Genomic DNA, 21,639 nt, shown 5'->3' on the forward strand with positions numbered 1-21,639 from the left:
AGGATTATGCTGTTATGCAAATCCGTTTTCTGATGGAGATATATTCAATTCTTGTGCAGTGCGCCTGGTGTGAACGCGTGTTTAGGTGATTTCCTTCTCGCTGGAGCATTGTACTTAATGCGTCTCCAAGTGCGCACGACCAAACTGCAGTAGCGCGCCACACAGACCGCCTGCCAGGCATCTGGCAGCTCTGTGGTTATTCCCGGAGGCGCCGCTTTTTCGCTCCATCAGCCCCAACAGGTGGATAAGTGAAGCGGGCATGAGCAAACAACACATCCTTCGTAGTGAGCTGCAGACACTGGTGCTATCCGCCAATCAAACTTCAGTGTCATTTGCTTTTCCCTCGATCCTCGCGCCTTAATGCGGTGCGCGCCGGTTAGTTTTTTTTTTCCTCTCTCTCTCTCTCTCTCTCTCTCTCTCTCTCTCTCTCTCTCTCTCTCTCTCTCTCTCTCTCTCTCTCTCTCTCAAGAAGCGAATGGAAGTCGTGATGAAAACTGACCAAAGCTGGATATAAGAGTACTCACTGCTGGAAATAAGAGTCCTCACAGCTCTGAAAAGGTAAAACAGGAGAGCGCAGTAGACCGTAAACCAAAAAAGAAAGACAGTGGCTGCGGTGTCAGTAAATGGTGGTATTCCCGTTGAACCGCGCTGCGCTTTGCACCGTTGGGAATGCTCAATTCCAGAAGTTGCGGAGGATGTTTCTACGCATTTGGCACAATATTTTCTTTTCGTGCAATCTTGGATTATCTTCAGAGGAACCACTCATGTCTCCATGAGCGAACTTCCAATGCGCATCCCGCCAAAGGTTGGTTGTTTTTCTGTTGCTTACACTATACGTACAAGGCATAGCTTACAACTATGAGTTACGCATTTGTTTTAGATGCATTTCCCGATCCGTAACTTAGAGTCTGCAACTGTTTTACTTTTAAACAGTTCACCCCTAAACAGAAATAAAAAATGACAACATCTTTATCTGAGGAAATCCAGGCGCACAGAGCCGACCGCGTGCATCCGTGCAAGCAGACCTGCAGTCATTAATTAGTAAATACAGACAATTTTAAGACGGCGTTACTATCGCCCGCAGCTTTTTTTGGATGCACTGCTTCTATTGGAGACCTTTGCGATGTTTGTGAGCGTCCGATCAATACGACTTCCAAAGTAAAAAGGCATTTTGTTCAACATATGTCAGTTCCTACTGGCTGTATGTGTAGTTGGAACTCCACTGCACACACATTACTCATTTCTATTGATCTGAGAAAGCTGCAAGACAACTGCGCAGACACAATGCGTATGGAGATTTCTGTTATCGCGCCAAACACCAGGGGCCATAAGCTGCACTGTAGATTTTTGGTTTAGATTGGCAGATGCAGATGATGCCGTGAAGTGCATGGAGTCATGCAGAACAAAAAGCTGCTCATCATATTACGTGACAAAATAAGGAAAACAATCTCATAAAACTTCTCTCTGATGCAAAGACAAAATGCTTGGTTGTTGTTGGTATCGATCAACATGTCAAAAGTGATTGTATCTAATTTGCTGGTAAAGTAGCAAATTTGCGCTTTTTGATATCATTAAAACCTTCCTGTTGCTGCCAAATTGTGAAGTAAATGATGTAGTATGAAGGGAAATAATGGCTAACGGCACAATAAAACATTTGTTTTCTGCTGCCAGTGAATGATGGCAAAAATATATGCTTGCTTTGCAATATACAGCCCCACTTCTTTTTTAAAGGAATAGGCCACCATTTTTCCATACTGACATTATATTCTTACTTGAGCTTAGACAAGTTAATGCGTAACTGTCTGGTCTTTGTGCATGGGCTCAGTCACGCAAAAAGACCAAAGACGTTGTTAGCGTTTAGCCTCTCCCAGTATATTCCTATAGCTCCAGATGGGGGGGAAGTTAGAATAGCCATTTAAATACAGTTACATGAAAAGTTACACAATCCAAATATAGTCACACAAAATTAAACATGTCGATTTTCTAAGCGGATGGAAAGGGGTACTATATTGTGAGGCGTAATAATACCATAGGAGCACTTCAACTTTACTGTGTGGACGCTTTTTGGGAGAACAAACAGTTACGCATCAACTCGTCTAAGCTCAGGTAAGAACATATATCAGTGTGTAAAAACGGTGGCCTACTCTTTTAAGGAACCCGTCCAGAATGGTGTTCATGATCCCGGGTATTTATAGGTGGACACAAAATCAATTCTCTTATGATTACTCTTGGTGGTCACTGCCTCGGGAGAGATATAGGTCCCTAAAGGTGTGTGCCACAAAAAACGATATTTGAAATTTTGCCACCTTGAAACAGACAGATTTTAACTTATCTGCCAGAGATCAGACTGTACAGTTTATAATATATATTTCGAAGGCATACCATTCATACTTGACATTACCGGTAGCGCATTGTTTACTCTTGCCATGGGATTCATTCAGTGTCGGTGAATGGAGCTTTTCCCTTGAGGCCATTCCTGATGCGATTCCAAGGAAACTATTTCACCAAGGCGCAATTCAGTAAACCATAAACCATTGTATAAAAGTCGGCTCCTGTGTGTAATCTGTCTGGGACTGGATCATTGCTTTACAGTGCGCCTTGTTGGTGGCATGATAAATAGTGCATTGGACACACTTGATGGCCGTGAAGTGACACCTGCGGGGAAAGAATGACAGCTTATATTATGTGGATAAAGCATCCTTAAGAAAAAAAGTAGTTGCTTTGGTTTTAAATGATTTGGGTGGCATCTAAGTACGCCTTGTGGGACCAACAATTGGATTTGATTGAAAAGTCAGCGGTTAAGTGAACCCAATGAGGAAGCAACATGCTGAGGAATTTTATTTGAGGGAAAACACGGCGACCTTTAAATGAAGTAAACAAAACTCACAGGCAAATTGCAAAAATGAATGGGCTCGCCAGTCACAAAGCCAATGGAGTTCAGGTTTAATCCTGTCGTTCATCGTTTTAATTGAAATGTTTTAGCTTAAGTGTTGTTTTAATGTAAGGCTTTAGTTTAATCTGTAGGTTTGTTATGCTTATTCAGTGTTGCCGGGTTGCTGTGGTCAAAAACAGTACTGGCCTGAAGCTAAACTGGAACACGCAGACGGAGAACCATGCACTCTGATGCAGCTATTCTCCACATTCATCCAAGCAGTGTGGAAGGGAGTTCTGAGCGTCTAAAGAAATTGTTGCCTGCTAACCCCATGGCCTCTGTGTCCCCCTGTCTCCTGCAGACAGTCCCCCACGGGCCCGGGATCAGCTGCACCCCTGTAAGCCCTGTTAGCAGGTTAGTGCGGGAATAGCTGACGCCTGGGGAGATGTCACAGCTGTACTATCGGCGGACGGACAGCTCGTCGTACCGGGACCGCATCCCGCTGAGGATTGTGAGGGCCGAGTCCGAGTTGTCCCCGCTGGAGAAGACCTACCTCGGGGCGGTGGAGAAGGGGGACTATGCCAGTGTCAAGCAGGCGCTGGAGGTGAGTGTGTGTGTGGTGTGTGTGTGTTTTCAAGTAGATTTGGCCACTCTGATGAATCTATTTAAAGTGTGATGGGGAAATAGATGAATGCTAAAGCTACAAGGTAATTGGGCTTATGTGGAGGAGATGAGCAGAGCTTAGGAGTGGAGCCGGGATGATTTGATCAGTTCCAGGAACATCTGGGGCCCAGGTTTAGTTTCTCTACACAAAAGAACAACCTCACAGATTATAACTGGAAAATATGAATATATTTTCTCTTTTGGTACATTTGTTACGCATTGGTCGTGGGCAGCAAACTCCTCTTTTGTCAAGTGTATAAATAGGAAGAATAGGCTGTCTAGGAAAGTTGTGAGCTTCAAGCAAAAGTTTCTTTCTTGCCGAGAGGTAAGAGCTCCTGCCTCTGAGCAAAGGCATTGGATTGTCTGCAATGTATTTGTGGACATTTTCCCATATGTAATCTTACTCAGATCCATAAGAAAAAAGAACAAATGGCATAAAGAAAACTGTTCTTTACTAAATGAGAATTATAAATCCTTGTAATGTCCAAACTACTTTTTCTTCACAAATCAATATCCACATGCTTGCTGCGTAATCAATCCACATCTTAAATGTCAGCGACACCAATCCCCTGGGGAAGCTTTTAATCCTGACGCCTGACTTCTGCTCTCTTTGTCAGGAAGCTGAGATCTACTTCAAAATCAACATCAACTGCATCGACCCGCTCGGCCGCACCGCGCTCCTGATCGCAATCGAGAACGAGAACTTGGAGATCATCGAACTCCTGCTGAGCTTTAATGTATATGTCGGGGACGCCCTGCTGCACGCCATACGCAAAGAGGTGGTGGGCGCCGTGGAGTTGCTGCTAAACCACAAGAAGCCCAGCGGTGGAATGCAGGTATGAGCAGGGGGGGAAGGGGCAGGCGTAGAGGTGACTGAGAAAGAGTGGATGTTTGAGTGTAAAGATTAAGCTCACTGCCCACACATGTGCAGGGAGGGCATGACATGTTGTTCATGATTCACTTTCATGTGCCGCTATTTTGAACAGGACTGGATTATGAACTGTAGGACCTAGTGGGCGAGGCAAGTTTATTTGTAGATCACAAGGAAGTGTTTAAGTATATAAAATAACAGCTGCAACGTTGATGATAAACTATTAACGATGATTAATTAATTTATCATACGCACTGCTAAATGTCATTCTGGATTTGAACAGTGCAAGAGCAGAGGCTTGTCTGACATCTCCAGCAAGATGGACCTTGGCATAAAACTGAAACCTCTGCTGGTTCATATGTAATTAAGTGCTTTTTTTGTCATTGTACAAGCTTACAACGAAATAGTGTTCAGGTTTTAGTCCTGAGCCGCTGCGCCTGAGCCGCGCCGCCACTGTGGGTCAAACGGACCACAGTGTCGGGAAAACTGTGGCACTCGGAAGAAACTACGGGGTGCCACACTGGAGGAAACCCGGAGGAAACCTGGCTGCGGAAACCCGGCACCTGGCACCTGGCTGCCTGCCTTTAGTCTCCTCTGATCCTCTGAAACGGTGCAGCGCCTCCTGAATTTGTCCCTGTTTAAGAGTGTGGTGTCCTGCACTGGTCAGCTCCACCTCCTTTCTCTTCCTGCTGCGCAGCTCCCTCCAGTCCACAACAGTCTTTCACCATCTTCTGGGAAGAGCTTGGCAGTTAATCTGTTTTATTCTCCATTGAACGTCCATTAGCCAGAACAATAGAAGGTGTGTGTGGCTTAGCTGTGAGTCTTGCCCGGATACCTCCACGTTTGTCCCTTCCTTGTTTCCTGCAGCTCCTCTTGTGGCTCCTTCTTTGTGCTGCAGGTGTGAGGGGTGCTTGGGGCCTCTTCAGTTTCTCCGAAGAAGAAAATTGTTGGTCTCAAATGGGTTTAGCTGATAAGCTAGCTGTTTACTTTTAAAAAAGCTGTTTCTTCAGGACCATTATGGACTCTCTGCAGTAAAGAAAAATCCACCGAACCCCACAAAAACACGGCACAGACGTACAAAAAAAAAAGCTGTACCAAGAGAGAGGGAGGCTGCCGCTAGACAATCTCTAAAATGTCAGAGGTTGTCTGGGGCTTTGCCATAAAGAAACTTGTAGAAGGCGTCTCTTTAAAATAATCTCTCATTATTTTTTATTTCAGTCTTTCTCTTAGTTTGCTGCTTCCCACACAGTGTGGTGAGTTCTCCCTTAGAGACAAGGATTGGAGCTTAGTCCTACAGGAGGAGCTTGGAGTAGAGCTGCTGATCCCTTAAATCACATCATTGTTCTATTTCCAACACAGAGTCTGGGTTTTCAGCCATATGTTTTGTCCAGGACTGATCCCAGAAGGATAAGTGAATGGTCAAGTTCGGCGCCAGTCTGCAAATATACGGGTAGTTATTGCAGAGCTTGTAAGCCTCATGTTGCTGCCTACAGCTCCTCGTATCATCAAAATAATGGCCCAGTGTTATCGTCTGCAACAAAAGCTGACACTTCAAAAAGGACTGAATTAGCTTTCTTCTGTCTTTTGGAGAGGCACAGATCTTGCACAAAAGAGGATATAACGAGCTCTGTCAAAAATAGAAGAAACAGCTTGTTGAGAGTCTTCAAGATTTGGAGGTAAAACTTGTGATTTTGATGATTCAGAAATAAATCCTGTCCTTGTGTTTATGAGAGCTGACTATTTAGTCACTTAATTATAGTAATCAGAAATAAACTGCATAATTACTTTGGATTGGGGCCCATTAGTGCTTGGTTCTCAAGGAGCATTTATTCAACATTGATGTGTCTTATTGAGGCGCATAGAAAACAGTTTTTACAGTAGAACATACTTGATTTTCTATATCATTGTAAAAGGGATTGAGGATGGAGTTGACAGACAAGGAGGACATATTCATACTTAGGCTGAGGTAATTCACTTGTGTGTCGACCCCTGAAAAGTGAACTGCAAAAATGAAAAGAAGAAAAACAGGATTCTTTCATCACAACACCTGTCCGTGGGAGTGTTAATAAAAGCAGGAAAAATGAGCAGATGTAAGTGAGTTTGACAAGGCTAAATTAATGAACAGGCAGCATGGGTTAGATCTACGACTGCACGAGTACTTGGAAACGTGCAACAAACAGTAACCAGCTGAATATGTATCCGGGGATTAAGAGGTTTTGATCATAAACTATTCGAAGGGAAGTAAGACGGGACAGCAGGAACAGCACGTACTGCTCGCAAACGACCCGAGACAGAAGGAACAGGTGAACAGCGAAACATACGGAACGTGCCTCCTCATGTATCATCACGCCGTGCACAGACCCCATGGTCTTTATAAGGACTTTAATGGATGCGGGACAGACTCCTGAAGCAGTTTTGCGGACAGCTGCTGTGAACCGCTCCTGTTCAATGATATACGGACGAGAGCCAAGGAAAATGAGATGGAAAATGTTTGTATCTGAGCCAGATACAAACATTTCAAAACATTTCGAATGCCACATTGGTGCGCAAACTGCTTTATACTGCCCTGCACTAACGTTTATACCTCCTTCTCAAATGTACCAGGCTGCAGCCTTTTTGCGTTTATTGCATAAGAAAACACTATGAAGTATCAGTTCAATATGTTTAGATACTGGCTTTATATTTGTGACTGTCTGAGTGACATTTTATATGACAGTTCAAGTCTCTATAGTGTCATGTTATATGTAAAGAAGAGAGAATATGGCTTATTACGTGACAAAGAAAGGGCTGTTATTGTTGTAAGCAGTACCTGCTCAGTGCGTTGTTTATAAAACCATTGAGACCTATGGCTTTGTTCTGTCATGTCTTTCACAGCTAAAGCCTTTGTGTCTGTGAATGGGGGAAAAGGACAGAAACAGAACCAGGACAGCATATTTGGGACTATGAGTCGGGTCCAGGTGTTTGATTGTACAATGAGGAACAGTTCTGTCTTGTTTATCTGCTGTGGATGCGCAGGAGCCAGATATTTGTCAGTCCAAAGAGCTTGGCTGCAACATCTATCTGCTTGCACATTTCCTAATGTGCTCATAAGATAGTGCCTCGAGCCTTCACATGCACACATTGATGAAATAGATCACTCTTTTGCAACTGAAGGGGGAAGTGTCATTGATTTTATTAAAAGGGCGGCCTGGAAAAGCACATTATATTAGCTTTTGGTTTACGATTAGGGAAGAGATGTATTTCATAAGGGATGGCATTGTGCGTTTTCTCCTTTGTCGTCGGCCTCTAAGACTTATTTGTTATAAGGTTGCAACAGCTTTGCCCTATTTGTTTTTAGCTTGAGGCCAAACAGCTCAGTGGAAGATGGGCGCAGATATGCATCTGCGAGAGCTCCCGGTGCTTCAAAACAAAAAGTGCTTTTGGGTTACGCTTCTGCCTACATACGGAGCGCATATCGAGGTGGTTATGTAAGGGATTCCCTCCTAGATTTATATATAACACAGACATAGTAGACGTAATAATGCGCACAGTGGAGGCTTGCAAATCTGTGCTTATTTTGTGCTGTGTCATTCAAATGCGACCCATTTTATCATTGTTCAGAAAGACAAGCAGGGTCCGGTGGGAGCACATGTAAAATTAATGCGTGCAAACAAATCGAATATCTCTGTGCGCTCTCAAATCTGCCAGATGCAAATGCTGCATTTTTAATTATTATTATGCTAATGAGGAGAATGTGCCCATTATGCTACATGGAACAAATATAAACCTGAATATAACAAGTGAGTGAGCTGCACTGATCAGGCATTTCCACCACCTGTTTGATATAGAAAGCCCAAAGGCAAAATCATGTATTTAAAGAAGGATTTACATCACACAGAGTGATGGACAATGTGCTTAGCCCATAATATTATCATTGCAAATCTTTGAAGAGATGACGAGCAAAAACGCGCTCAACTCACATCGTATTCTTTGACTGGCGCTAATTCCTAGTGATAATGTATAAATGAATGAAAGGACAGCACTCCTAGTCAGGATTAACTTTTATAGCCTGTCTGACGTTTCGGGGGTCTCCCTTCATCAGGCAAAAAACACACACAGGTGCAAACATTAGATGCAATCTGTGAAGAGGCAATGCCTTGTGCATCACTGATCCACTAATATCCCTTCCTTCACTGGAGACACATCACTGCTCTGTTCTGCAAAAGCCAATCTCATTTCTTCATCTACTAACTACCCCTGTGTGTGTGTATGTTTTTACTATGTTTTTTATTTATTATTTATTTATTTTTGTATTTACAGACTTTTTTCCAGTCGTACTGGAGTTTTCCATCATACACAAGGGTTCTCAAGCCTCCTTCTGCAATCACTTTATTGATTTTACATAGTCTTTATTTGATTTCTTTCTTTCTTTCTTTTTGTTTTGTTTATTTGAGTGTCTATTGCACCTTTAATAGACTGTACTTTTAACATATCATTTTAATGTATCCTTAGGAAAAACTATGGAACTCCTTGATCTTGAGCTGAAACAGGACTTAGATCTGGGAGCTTTTAAGAATGAACTAAAGTGTGTTTTTAAAAAGAAACTAAGTGTGCAGTCCCAGACATTGCAAATTAGCCATGGCTTTATTTGTTGTACTGTGGTACATGTTGATTGTTCACCTATCAAATAAATAAATAAATTTCATGCTTAAAGATTGAGCTACAGAAACATATTGGATTGGATTAAAATAGGCTGCCTAACATGCACCGTGAGCCGCATGGCAGTAGTCATGAAGTTCTGAGTTTTGAAGGTTTTCTCCAACGCTGTTATCAAAGACAGACACACATAGAGCCTACAGTCCTTCGGCTGGATGCCTGAGCAGTGGCTAAGCGTGTTTGATTTATGTTGTGTGATGTCCCTCCCATTTCTCGCTTATTAGATAATCCCTTTTTAGGCAAAATGTGACAAATGGCTCAGTGCCACTTCTCAGTTCTCAGAGGGCAAACCACTCACATAATTAGTGTCCAAATAATAAACCAGTGCTGGGTTAAATATTAATGCTGAACTGAAAGAGTCTTGATAGCCCAGTATATCACGGGGATCGAGTTTTTTCAGAAAGAAATGCTGACATCGTTTCACCAAGTGGCTATTTTTGTAACAGCTTATAATAGACTTAGTCACAGCAGTGTCACACTTCTTTAATCCTTACTTTACTGATACCGATGTAGGTCATTGACAGTTCACTTTATTTGATTAAGAATAAAGCGCTTGTATCCTTTGAATATTTCGAGCAATGTGAATACATGCTGCGTAATGACAGTGACAGCCTTGGGCAAAATGTAATGTCAAATGATTAACATTTACCTGCTGTATCAAAATAAAAGTAGACATTCACACATGTTACTATAAAATTAATCTTCTCTAAAACTCCATTGCTTTGAACTACTTGTGATCAAGCTTCTATAGGACCATTACCTTAGCCCTTCACATCAATAACACATCCCAAACTCCTTTAAAAGCAACAATATAACAGCTGTAGCACTCTTCTCTTCTCCCATGGCCCTTTGTCTGCTGGCCGGTGTTTAGTGCCGTATCTCTGGCTTATTGCATCCCTTGCCAATCGCCTTTTCATAATACCACTCTCACTCCTTCCTCCCTTTGCACCAAATCAGATAATATCCCTTCAATTAAAAGCAGCAAATACCACAGGGTTTTTCTTAAGATCCGCGTCTTGCGCCGTGTGACGTTGACTGACATGGGAATGGTGAGGGAGCTTAAGCTGGAGTGGGTGATAAGATCCTGTGGCAGAATGAGTTTCGTTCTTTGCATAGTGATTGCCGGGGAACCTATGGCGCGTCGTATTGGGCACATACTGTATACGTAAAGGTGATATTACGCTGCAGTGCTGCACTCTCAAAGATGTAAATTTGTTCCAGGATTTTTGTTGCACAGCTGTCAAATATGGCATGACGACAATTGATCCGTTTAGATTTGTTCCATTGTAAAACTCGGATGTGAGGAGAGCTGTTGTACCGAATGCAATTACTTCCTCTGAACCTTGCGCCTGTCACTGAAACGTGGCGAATAGAAGAGACAAAATGGACGTTGTGGGTCTCTCACTGTTTGATGGTGTCACAAAAGGCATATCATTAAAGTACATTTTTTTTGCTACTAGAATTGTTTTCTAAATTGATTAGATTAGGTAAGAAGTTGGCAACAGGTGAGACCAAAGTGCTTACTTTAGACTAAAAGAAGCTCCCACTCTGGCTGTGCACTTAATCAAAAAGAGTATCAAGAAAATATATTTTAAAATATTTTTTTCATTATTATTATTATTTTAATTATTCAAAAAGACAAACAAACAATATGTAACAATGTCAACTGTTCCCCCCAAAAAAAAAATAGTTTAGTAAATTTACTAGTAAATGTTTGGTTGATGATGAGGATGTTCATCCTCTTAACTTAACACAAATATTAAGGATGCCCTCCTGCTTGTCCGTCCAAAGCGCGGGAAAGTCCCTACTGTTTGTGTGAGCGCAATTGATCCACTGAACTACCAGCACTGTGTGAAGGAACTTTTGTATTTGTTGCAGTAAAAAAAAAAAAATCTTTATAAATAGCTCTTGTGATGATGGCACTGATAAGTGCTCACCTTTTCCTGAAAGGAGAAGAGCCTAACAAGAGCAACATAACTTTTGAATCCTCTCATATCCTTTGCCAGGGCGCTGTCTGTGTGCAGAAGATCTTTCGAAGCAAAGCAGACTTGCATTATTTCCTGCTGCTGGGATTATTTTCCCTTCGCATTTCACGTGCCAGGACTCATACTTTTGCCAGACGTGAAAGCAAACAGTGCTGTGTGATGATGTCATCAGGCCACGCTGCTCAGTTTACTTGCGCAGGTGTAAGGGCCGGAAAGCAGGGGGCAGGTGTGAAACAGAGACCTCTCCTTAATCGAGGCATACTTTGATGTGGCAGAAAATATTCATAATCGTGATTATTATTTTCTCAATAATCGAGCAGCCCTAGCTCCCACACACTGTCTCACTCTGTTTCATCATTTTTTTGCTGTAACGTTTTGGTCTCACTGACCTTTATCCGGCCTGTGACACAAGTACACAGACCTTACACAAAAACTGCAGAGCTATTCCATTGCATTGTTTAAATTCCTGTCATTATGTTCTATGATACAGAACGCCTTTAGTGCAGTATCAGACTTTAACATGAATAAATAGAGGGGTATGGCTACTTCCCAAACACACTGTACGTCCATTTAACTCTTCATCTTCTTTGGCAGGTTCCTCCGATCTTACTGGACAAACAGTTCTCCGACTTCACCCCTGACATCACGCCCATCATCCTGGCGGCGCACACCAACAACTACGAGATTATTAAGCTATTGGTGCAGAAAGGCGTGTCCATGCCCCAGCCGCACGAGGTGAGAGAGCCCCGTACTTTTACTCTATCATTAATGTGCGTACAGCTCACACAGTAGCATCCTTAACACATGAACATCGACTGCTCTGGAGAAACCTTGATGTCAGGATTCAGGTTTGTAAACGTAATAGTAACTGTGTGCCGCCTGTTGGCATAGTGGTCAAGGGGACAGGCTGCAGCACATAATACGGGGAACTTTGCTGGGCAGCCTCAGCACCAAGAGTTCACCTCCCGGCTCCGGCACTACGCTGAATGTCTCGTCTCCTGCCACTCTTCATCTCCCTTCACGCTGAACTGATCTGTCAAATAAAACCAACAGCAAAAGGTTTAATGAATACTGCATGAAACATCTTGGGGAGGAGCAAGCAGCTTGGAGCTCACAGAAAGGAAGCACCACAGAAATCTGAATTACAGAATTTGTGGATAACCTTTTTTGAAGAGGGACCTACCTTGTAACATCACAGACAGAACACACAAAAAATGAAAAATACCACTTATTTAGACAAGCAGTTTTTAGCAGTGTAAGCCAATGATGTTTTGTACACATATGCATATGAAAATGAGCCATTACTTATTTTCTAAGCAATCTACTGTCACATAATTGATTTGTTGCACAATCATACGGCAGCAGCGATGATTAGAACACGTGGTGCTTTGTTTGATGTGGCAGGTGCGCTGTAACTGTGTGGAGTGCGTCTCCAGCTCAGACGTGGACAGCCTGCGGCACTCGCGCTCTCGCCTCAACATCTACAGAGCTCTCTCCAGTCCCTCTCTAATTGCTCTCTCCAGTGAAGACCCTTTCCTCACGGCGTTCAGGCTGAGCTGGGAGCTGCAGGAGCTCAGTAAGGTGAGGACACACACACCAGGGCGTAATGCTGACAAAGACACAGCCTTTTAATGAGGGTTATATTGTATGATGCTCAGAGCCATAGTGAGTCAGTGGGTTATAAACAATCCTGACTATACACTAATATAAAAGAATATGTAAAAATGCCAGGCCTTTGAATTATACAGAACAATGTGTTATGGTAGTGAGTAGCTGTCTTGTCGTGATTATGGAAGTAATCCAGTTTGATGGAAACAGATGTATGAACCAATGAGGCTTTTCACTGATGAAGTTACTTTCATTAACGTATATCATATTTAACTACAGCTGCTCCACACTTTACTGAACTACAACATAATGTAGAGTGACCACATGACATAGGGGTCCAGGTCCGAGACGCTTTACGGCTCTTTTAAAGCCTTTTACACAAGCAGAGGAGTGTTTTAACTGTTATTTATTTATTTAACGCGGTGGCTGAGTAATGCAACACAGGGAGAGACTGAGGCAGTGCAGCTTTTTATAAGAGAGAGAAAGATAGATATAAGTTCCCAAACTGCCGCTATTGGAGTTCTTCTTTGCCTCTTTACTGCAGTTCTCGTTTATAAAGTTTACAGTGATCCCTGATTCGGTCACAGTCCCAGACCGATGTTTTATCTGCAGAAATGGCCTGTGTCGCTGCGTCCGTAGCCTTCAGGGGTTCCCAAACTTTTCAGGCCACGATCCCCAAAATCACTCAACCAACAACTCAAGACCCCATTCTGTTTAAATTTATGCTCATATAAATTTAAAGGGACTAGATGCAAGTTGGTCATTCTTATGCTCACTTCTGCCACCTCAGGTCTTACGCGTAACTGCAGGTTCTATTTTAAGCTCGTGCATGACGGCGCTTCAGACCCGAATTAACACCTTTTTGAGTGACAGTGCAGGATTTTAGAGGCAGTTGTGGTGAACAGGTCTGGGCACATTAGGACATTGCTGGAATATGTAGGGAAATACTCAATTGTAACATTTTTCAACCCTGTATAGTCCCTTTAAGGTTCAAAACATTTCAATTAACATTAAATGATGCTAGTTTGGATGCTGTGTGTTGATGTTTGATTTTGTTGCTGTTTTCAATCAAAAATACATCAAATTCAAAGTCAGAAATGTAAAGTTTTTTGGCTCAAAATCATGTTGCGACCGCCGCTTAAGAGTCCCGGGATCCCCCCACATAACCTGCCTTAAAAGAGGCTTTTGGTGCGTGTTGGTCTTTAAAATGTCAATTATTGCGGCTGATCCGGGACAGTTTAGGCTCGACTCATGACAAAAGCCTAGATTTCAGCACTGTACCGAATTTGCAGGACACATATGGTCACCCTAATATAACGTACAATTACATCCAAAAGTTAGCAAAGTGAAATCAAGTTAATGAATGCACTACACGGTCGACCACACATTTTTCCTGGGCCTGTCTGATATGAGACCGCGTGTGTTTTTAGGTGGAGAATGAGTTCAAGTCGGAGTACGAGGAGCTGTCCCATCAGTGTAAGCAGTTTGCCAAAGACCTGTTGGACCAAACGCGCAGCTCCCGGGAACTGGAGATGGTTCTGAACTACAAAGACGACGCCAACCTGCTCGACGAGGAGGGCAACAACGACCTCGCGCGGCTCAAACTGGCCATCAAGTACCACCAGAAAGAGGTCAGTGCCAATCAGCTAGACGGCTTTGCTACACAAGTGCTACACAAATAAATGTCCCTTCCCGACCCGATGGTGGTCAAGACTCTCGCCTCACATCCTAGACTGAATGGTGGTCTTTCTGTGTGGAGTTTTGCGTCCCGTCTCTTCACTCACACTTTTTGTAAAGTTGTGGAAACCCATGTAGAAGCACACACAGCTGATCTACACATTATTATTACAGAGGGAGAAGTCTTATATATTTAAAAATACAGTAAATACAATAGACAGTACTTTTTTGGCTCTCCTGTTTAAGCATCTTCTTGATCAATTAATGAGCTGAAATATATAAATGGCTGCATGCTTTTACAGTTTGCAGGTTGAGGCCTGTTGCATAACTGTGGCAGCATCTGTTTGTATGCGCCATAGTAATCCAGCTAATACATTCAGGTTTAACTCTGCACTTCCTTCCCACTTATTCACTTATTATCATGGACTAATGGGAATCCCAACGGTTTGACTACAAGGCTTAATTATGTGAGCGAATCATCGGCTTATTAAAGGCTTGCAATTATTCTTTGGATGATGGTTTGCGCTGCGTCTGTTGCATATTGAGGATTGTTCCCTGTTTGAAGCATGGCCTTTCTACAGGAGCATAGATATGATCACATTATGTATGATGCATGAGTGGGGCTCTTGTCGCCTATTCCCTGGTCCTGGTTATAGCTAAAAGCACCTTTAGGCATAAGCAGAGGGGGTTAAGAAGATATTACGCTGCACAATGGCCCCTTTGAATGTGACGGTGAGACAGGAAAAGTGTGGAAACGCGTGCGCTATTCCCAGGAGAGGTTTATAATTCATCTGCGTGCCTTTTGCTGCAAGCGCTCTTCGCCTGGGCACATGGACTTCAGCAGCAGCAATACAATTTGCTGGACTGGATTTTCATTCTTTATCTCTTTAGCCGGGTGCGGCCCCAGGTTTGCTCATATCAGTCACAACTGGAGGGGCCGGAGTGTGGATAGTGCTCTTCAACATATTGCAAAATCATCACAATATGTGCAATAGTGTAATCTATGCTTAGTCACTTATTTCAGTGTTAAGTTTGCCGTCAGGTGTGTCTTGCCATTAGGGTTGGGAACCTCTGAGTACCTCACGATTCGATACGATACGCGATACATGGCTCATGATAACGGTAATCTCACGATTCGCCGATACTGCGATAATCGATATATTGCACAAAAATAATCTACGATGCATTCCGTTTTTTTTTAAACATGCATATTTTAACATACTGCATATTATTTATCATATACATTTGTTTCCATGTGCTTTGTACCCCTTGTTCTTAAATAATTAATGAATAGCTTAACTGATCCTTGACTTGCTCACTCTATTGATCTGTCAGTGACATCGCTTCCTTTACATTTAAATAAAGAAGAAACCACAGTCCTATTTTAAAAGGAATAAATCAACCCTAATTAATCTTATTTACAATTATGTAACTTATCATTAAAAGTATTATATTTGTGTGACATTGTTTGGTCAAAGTGCTTAAAATTGTAGTGTACTGTTCTGACCGACTGGCCTCTATTCACTCTGAATTCAGTAGAGCCCTGCTGCCTCATTAAAATGCATGATGTCATCAAAAGTATCAATATCGGTATTATATCGTCCCGCAAAATATTGCGATATATTGAAAAATCGATATATAGTCACACTCCTACTTGCCAATAGGTGCACCTATTGTTTTTTGTCTTACCTACATTTATTAGACACATATTACATATTGTTTTAATAGACAGCTTGCTTATGTTTCATTTATATCTTTAGTGTCACTAGTTAATCCATTGTGCACCGACTTAAACACACTCCCCTCAGCCCCGCAGCCGCTCCTCAGGCTTGGCCCAGGGCTGCCTTCATTATCCGCTCTCCTCATTCATTACACGACGGCCTTCGATCACACACAGACAGAGATGGAAGGCTGAGTGTCTGATGGGGCTAAAAACCCCTCCAGCTGCCCTTTTCAAAGACAAATGGCCCTGGTTAAGGCAGTGGGACTTGGTGGCAGTCCAGAGAAAGCTCCAGACCTGCTCCTGTCGTGGAGGAGTTGGGTGGAAAACACACCAGGATGGATCACGGGGGTAGGTCCACATCCTCTCACTGTGTTGAAGAGTGTGGTGCCGAGTAAAAGCATGAGGGGGATTTGTGATAACTGTGAAGATGTAGGGCTTTAGATTTAACCTTTGAAGGATTTAATTAAAAATGTATGTAAGATAAAAATGCTTTTATTTGTACTCTGGGGAAATCGCATCATTGCAACAGCAGCTACAGATGAGCAGCGTTTGAATAAAATAGCAACAAGTGGAAAAAAATACATATAAATGCTTACTCTGTTAGGAACTAGAACATCTAAACTATTCAAGGTAATTGAAGTGGAGGCCTTTGCAGAATCTTTACAATTTCAAACATTTACATAAAACAAAAGCAATTCAATATAACTGATCTTTTCTGATTATGAATTAGCAACACCAATAGGAAACATTTGATATGCACCTCTTTTGTGTTATCATAAAACTAAAACTACTACTGTATATATTTCCAGTTTGCCAGGAGTACAGTAAACAACAAATCCCACAGATACTGCAGTGATCTGTCTTGCCAGTTAACATTTAAGTAATAGCTTTACATTGATGAAATGGATGACAGGAGAGAGGAGACAATTCTGAGGCACAAAGAGCACTTCCTGGTTTTGAATTACAGTGAGAGGAAAGAGTTCACCGTTATGAATTACTTACATTTCTGCCTAAATTGCTCATAAAATGTGATCTTTATTAAAATCCCAAGAATGAGTAAACAGTGTCTGCAAAACTCAAACTTAAGCAGGCAAACTGATACCATAATACCAGCTGTTGAATTTCAGGGTGTACTCACTTATTCCATGGTGTCCTGTGAATGTTTACATGTTATGGCCAATTAAAATATGAAAAATTGACATTTTTGTGTGGTCGCTTAAAGTTGATTGAAGACTAGATTAGATTGACTAGATTGAAGTTGGCATTTTATACTCGCTACTGCCTCCTCAGGTCTGCTGCGAGTTTCTATATTAAAGGTGCATTATGCAGTTAAAAGTTGATATTTGTGTGTATTTGACCCACCTGGGGACCTGAATTAACAACTTTTTGAGTGACAGTGCAGGATTTTAGCAGCAGTTGTGGTGAATAGGTCTGGGCTCATTCTACACACAGGGGGTAGAAAATACATAATTTAAACATTTTTAAACCGCCTAGTCCCTTTAAGCAGACACTGTCTACTCATTCTTGTGATTTTAGTAAAGATCAGACCACATTATGAGCAATTTAGGCATAAATGTAAGACATTCCAAATGGTGTACTCACTTTTTCCTCTCACTGTAAATCAAACATTAAAGCAGTACTAAGTAACGTGTTTATAATAATACATCATTTTCGTAGTCCCTGTGGGGGTAGTACAAGTGTTTATGGGATGATTGGAGGGTCTTTCATCTCCCTGGTGTCTCTGGCCAGAAAACCATGTTTACAACTTGACTGCCACCGGACCGGAGCAAGCAATACACACTAATGGAATCACGAAGAAGAAGCTAACATGCTAATGGGCAAAGCTAACTGCGGGCTAACGTCACTTTAAACAGTATTTATAGCCAAGTTTGAGTGAAAAAAAATATTTCCATTGTATAATTGGATGTGCAATATCCCTCTCTCCCGCTGCCTGTCCTGTCAGCGTAGTATTTACTCTCCAAGACAATTAATAAGTTAAAAAATCGTAACTTGCTACGACACCTTCAGTTGCACTTATGGTGCAAGAGTTACTTAGTACTGCTTTAAGGAAAAAACATACATTGGATTTTAAAACTGCACAATGTTTGCTCTTATTTATTGTCAAAACTGTGTTGTTCCTCTCAAACAAAATATAGACCAACGTAGGATTAAAGTCAGGTTAAATGGGGATACATCTGAGGAAAGAACATCTCAAGTTTCATTTACATACGACAAATATGTATCTTCACACACAAACACATAATGCTTTAAAGGTTTACTACAGTACATACATTCTGAAGTCACAAAGGAATGGGAAGAAAGGCTAAAACACAGAACAGCAGACCACCAGTGCTTCCTATGGAGTCGACATGAGTGACAAGTGCATAGTGTAATTGCAGAGAGCCACAGTGCTATTCCCTGTGATTGCTTTGTGTTGTGCATGTGGCAGACTTGGCCTCAGCACAGACTGGGTCCATCTCCTGTGCGGCGTTCAGGGGTTAAGTGGACATTTATCTGTTGGAAAAATGCATGTTGTGAGGTTTTTGCACAGAGCTATTATTGTTGGGTGTTTTGGAGCGAGGCGAGGGGCGACCTGCTGTCAGACTGTGAAGTGCAGGTAATTATTGTGACTCAAAGGCATGGGCCTCGGCGCTGATAAAGTCTCTGTTTTTAACCTTCTCTATTGTCTGCACTGCAGCACAGCTTAATAATCTTTTTGTCCAATGTGAGAAAGAGCATGTATATATTTAGTTGCACAGCCCTAATACAGTTGTGATAGAACAAAGCCACTGTGGTGTCTGAATTCCAGGTATAATAAAGCAGGTGAGTCTCAGTGCATTTTAAACAGTGATATTTGACAGTTTCATCAAAATACTGTTTTAAGCTGATATGGAGTCTGAAGGTCCAGGTAAATGTAAAGTGGTAAAATGTTTGCCAACAAATTCGAAAGTTGGAGGATCGATCCGAGCTCACCTTGTCACCAGTGTCTTTGTTTCTTTGAACAGGGATGAATGAGACAATGTATGAAAATTAGAGACGGGACTTTTTTTCGATTAATTCCGATTAATTCATTACATAAGGTTTAAAGCAATGTTATATATTCATCGAAATTAATCACACTTTACTTTAGCAACACTTTCTCCTTTTTCCGGCAGACGTTGCTTAGGGACGAACACGGCGTAAAGCCAAACAAATGTTACTGTCAAATTTGTTTGAGTAATCAAACTATTGTCTTGTTTGAAATGATCACACCGGCCTCACATCTCTACTTAAAATAAGTTAAAATGTAGGAAAATACAAAGAAGCACCTAAATTTACCTCTAAAAAATAAATACAACCCCGAAATAAATTGTGCTTTCATGCGATTAATTGTGATTAATTCACAACAAAAGCCATAATTAACTCGAGTTCCACCTCTAATGAAAATTAATCTTTAAAGGTGCATTACGCAACTTTTTATGTGAAAAAAAAAAAGATATTTGTGCGTATTTGACCTTGTAGTGACCCAGCGGCTGCATGAGTGGTCAACCTGGCACCTTTAATTTTGATCACGGTGGTCTCTGCAATGCTCCAGGTTCAATTGTTTTGTAGGTTTTCTGGTGAGAGGCTCCATCCGCAGCGACAACCTCCCAAACAGTTGATCTTGGACTGGCTTAGAGACCACTGTGATGGAAAGTAAAAGCGTCATGCTGTCCACTCACTCACTACAAAGTCAAATACGCAGAAATTTACCTTTAAAGCGTATTATTCACAGTCTCATATGGATCAGAGCTTTAGCCAGAGTGACACTTGAGGACATCTTGAGCCACTTGAGGACATCTATATTGAAAGTACATTTGCTTATGTACTTTTATTTTATCTAGAGCGTGTATTTACTTAGTACACAACACTTAAGCTACATTTTACACGTGCCATTTTGATGAATTCCTGCTCTTTCTGAAAGGTAAAACTTCTGCTCAGCTAAAGCTTTGAAATGTGGTGCTCTGAAGTCAGGTAAAGGTTAAGGTGATTTATTTGTCTTTATACAATTCTACAACAAAATTGCATGGATCAGATGGATGGCAACTCCTGAGCCGCAGTGACAAGTACAAGTTTTCATTATGTATAGGAATGGTGGGAGATATCATGCACCATATCCCCCTGCAAAGCAATCCTATAATCTCCACAGTTGAGCATTTTTTCTGCGCGCTTTTAGCCTGTTTTGCTCCCTGTGTGTGGAAAAAACAATAAAGGACAGTGTGAATGGAAATCTCCACAGGCGTTTACCCAAAGCGCCACCTCGCTCGCAGAGAGATGGGGCTTTGATGCAGCGTGAACCAAATCAGATAAAGCTGATCAGCGCACACACAGTCCAACGTTATCCTCCCGAAGGCTCTCAGTAAGAGGCGTAAGCTAAAGTCACGGAGAATGTTTCAGAGACACAACCCCAATCCTGAGGGGTCCGGGGATGATCTGAATATGATAAATGTAGTTTCACATTGCCCCCTTGTGATGCTCATCAAAACTACATCTGCGCTCAAATGTGATTCTACATCCTCGTTAAGGGAAACGGCATAAATATTTGTGTCATGTGGCAGTCAGACGAAGATGGCATCGCCTGTTGAGAGTGTAATGAAGCAAGTCTGACAATACTGCAGGTAGTTTGTCACAATAATTCAGTTATCACGAGGCTATGACCATGTTTCTTAGCACACAACACACAAACCTGTAGCACAGCTTAAGACTTAAACTGAAAATATGTTTGTTTTTTCACCTCTCATATCAAGATACCAAGACTTTGATGAATTCACCACCAAGAAAGTGAAAGAAATTGTTTCATTCTGCCAAACAAAGAAGTTCAATTCACAATAGCACATTTTCTTCTTTAACAGTACAGACACACGCACCAAAAAACAAACTGACAGAAAGGTTATTACAATTTTATTTGAAGCGAACTTCCCTGCATATCATATGTCTTGCTCTTGAAATGATACTTGTGAAATAATTTGAATAATACTTCGACATATCTCCTTGGATTCAATATACAATTTGCCACTTTGCAACTGTGCGCCCTCACTGCCAATTCAGGAAATAATGTGCAGTCTATTCTTTGATGTGTTCTGTGCTGCTCTACTGGCATAAAGTTATTTTAATGCCGTAATGTATTCCAGCAGGATCTACAGTATTCTTCCAGTGAGTATATCTGGTTGAGTTCGGAGTCTTGTCTGCTGTGCAGCTTTGAGCGGGTCGTTTGTGTTGGTAAAGCTGCAGGGGAGAGTTAGATCCACAGGCAGCAGTGAGCTGCCCCAGGCCCCTCAGTCACAGATAAGCACTTCCCCGTCCATTTAGGACAGTTTAAAGTAGAGGGAGGCAGGAACATTGTGCAGACACTTATCCAAGCTCGACCAGAAAGACAGAAACAGAGGAGGGGAGAGAGAGAGAAGGGGTTATATAAACAAACACCTCGGGCAGCTCTGGTCTGTCACTGCTGCAGCCATTTATAAAAAACAGAGTGAAAAAACTGAGGTGGGTTTTTTTTGTTCTTTTTTCCCCTTTTCATTACAGT

The 21,639-nt window shown here is 41.8% G+C and overlaps 1 protein-coding gene across 1 annotated transcript in view; it reads left to right on the forward strand.

Moving 5' to 3' along the window:
• Positions 1-452: 452 nt before the first annotated feature.
• Positions 453-21,639, forward strand: part of trpc4a (transient receptor potential cation channel, subfamily C, member 4a) — a 30,939-nt gene continuing 9,752 nt past the window's right edge. The window contains exons 1-6 of the mRNA XM_079566936.1: positions 453-805; positions 3,234-3,476; positions 4,153-4,371; positions 11,681-11,821; positions 12,491-12,667; positions 14,125-14,325. Of these exons, the coding sequence (XP_079423062.1) occupies positions 3,318-3,476; positions 4,153-4,371; positions 11,681-11,821; positions 12,491-12,667; positions 14,125-14,325 (897 nt within the window). The 5' untranslated portion in view covers positions 453-805; positions 3,234-3,317. The remainder of the gene's footprint in view (positions 806-3,233; positions 3,477-4,152; positions 4,372-11,680; positions 11,822-12,490; positions 12,668-14,124; positions 14,326-21,639) is intronic.

This window comes from Gobius niger (assembly GCF_951799975.1).
Source record: "Gobius niger genome assembly, chromosome: 11".
Classification (NCBI taxonomy): domain Eukaryota; kingdom Metazoa; phylum Chordata; class Actinopteri; order Gobiiformes; family Gobiidae; genus Gobius; species Gobius niger.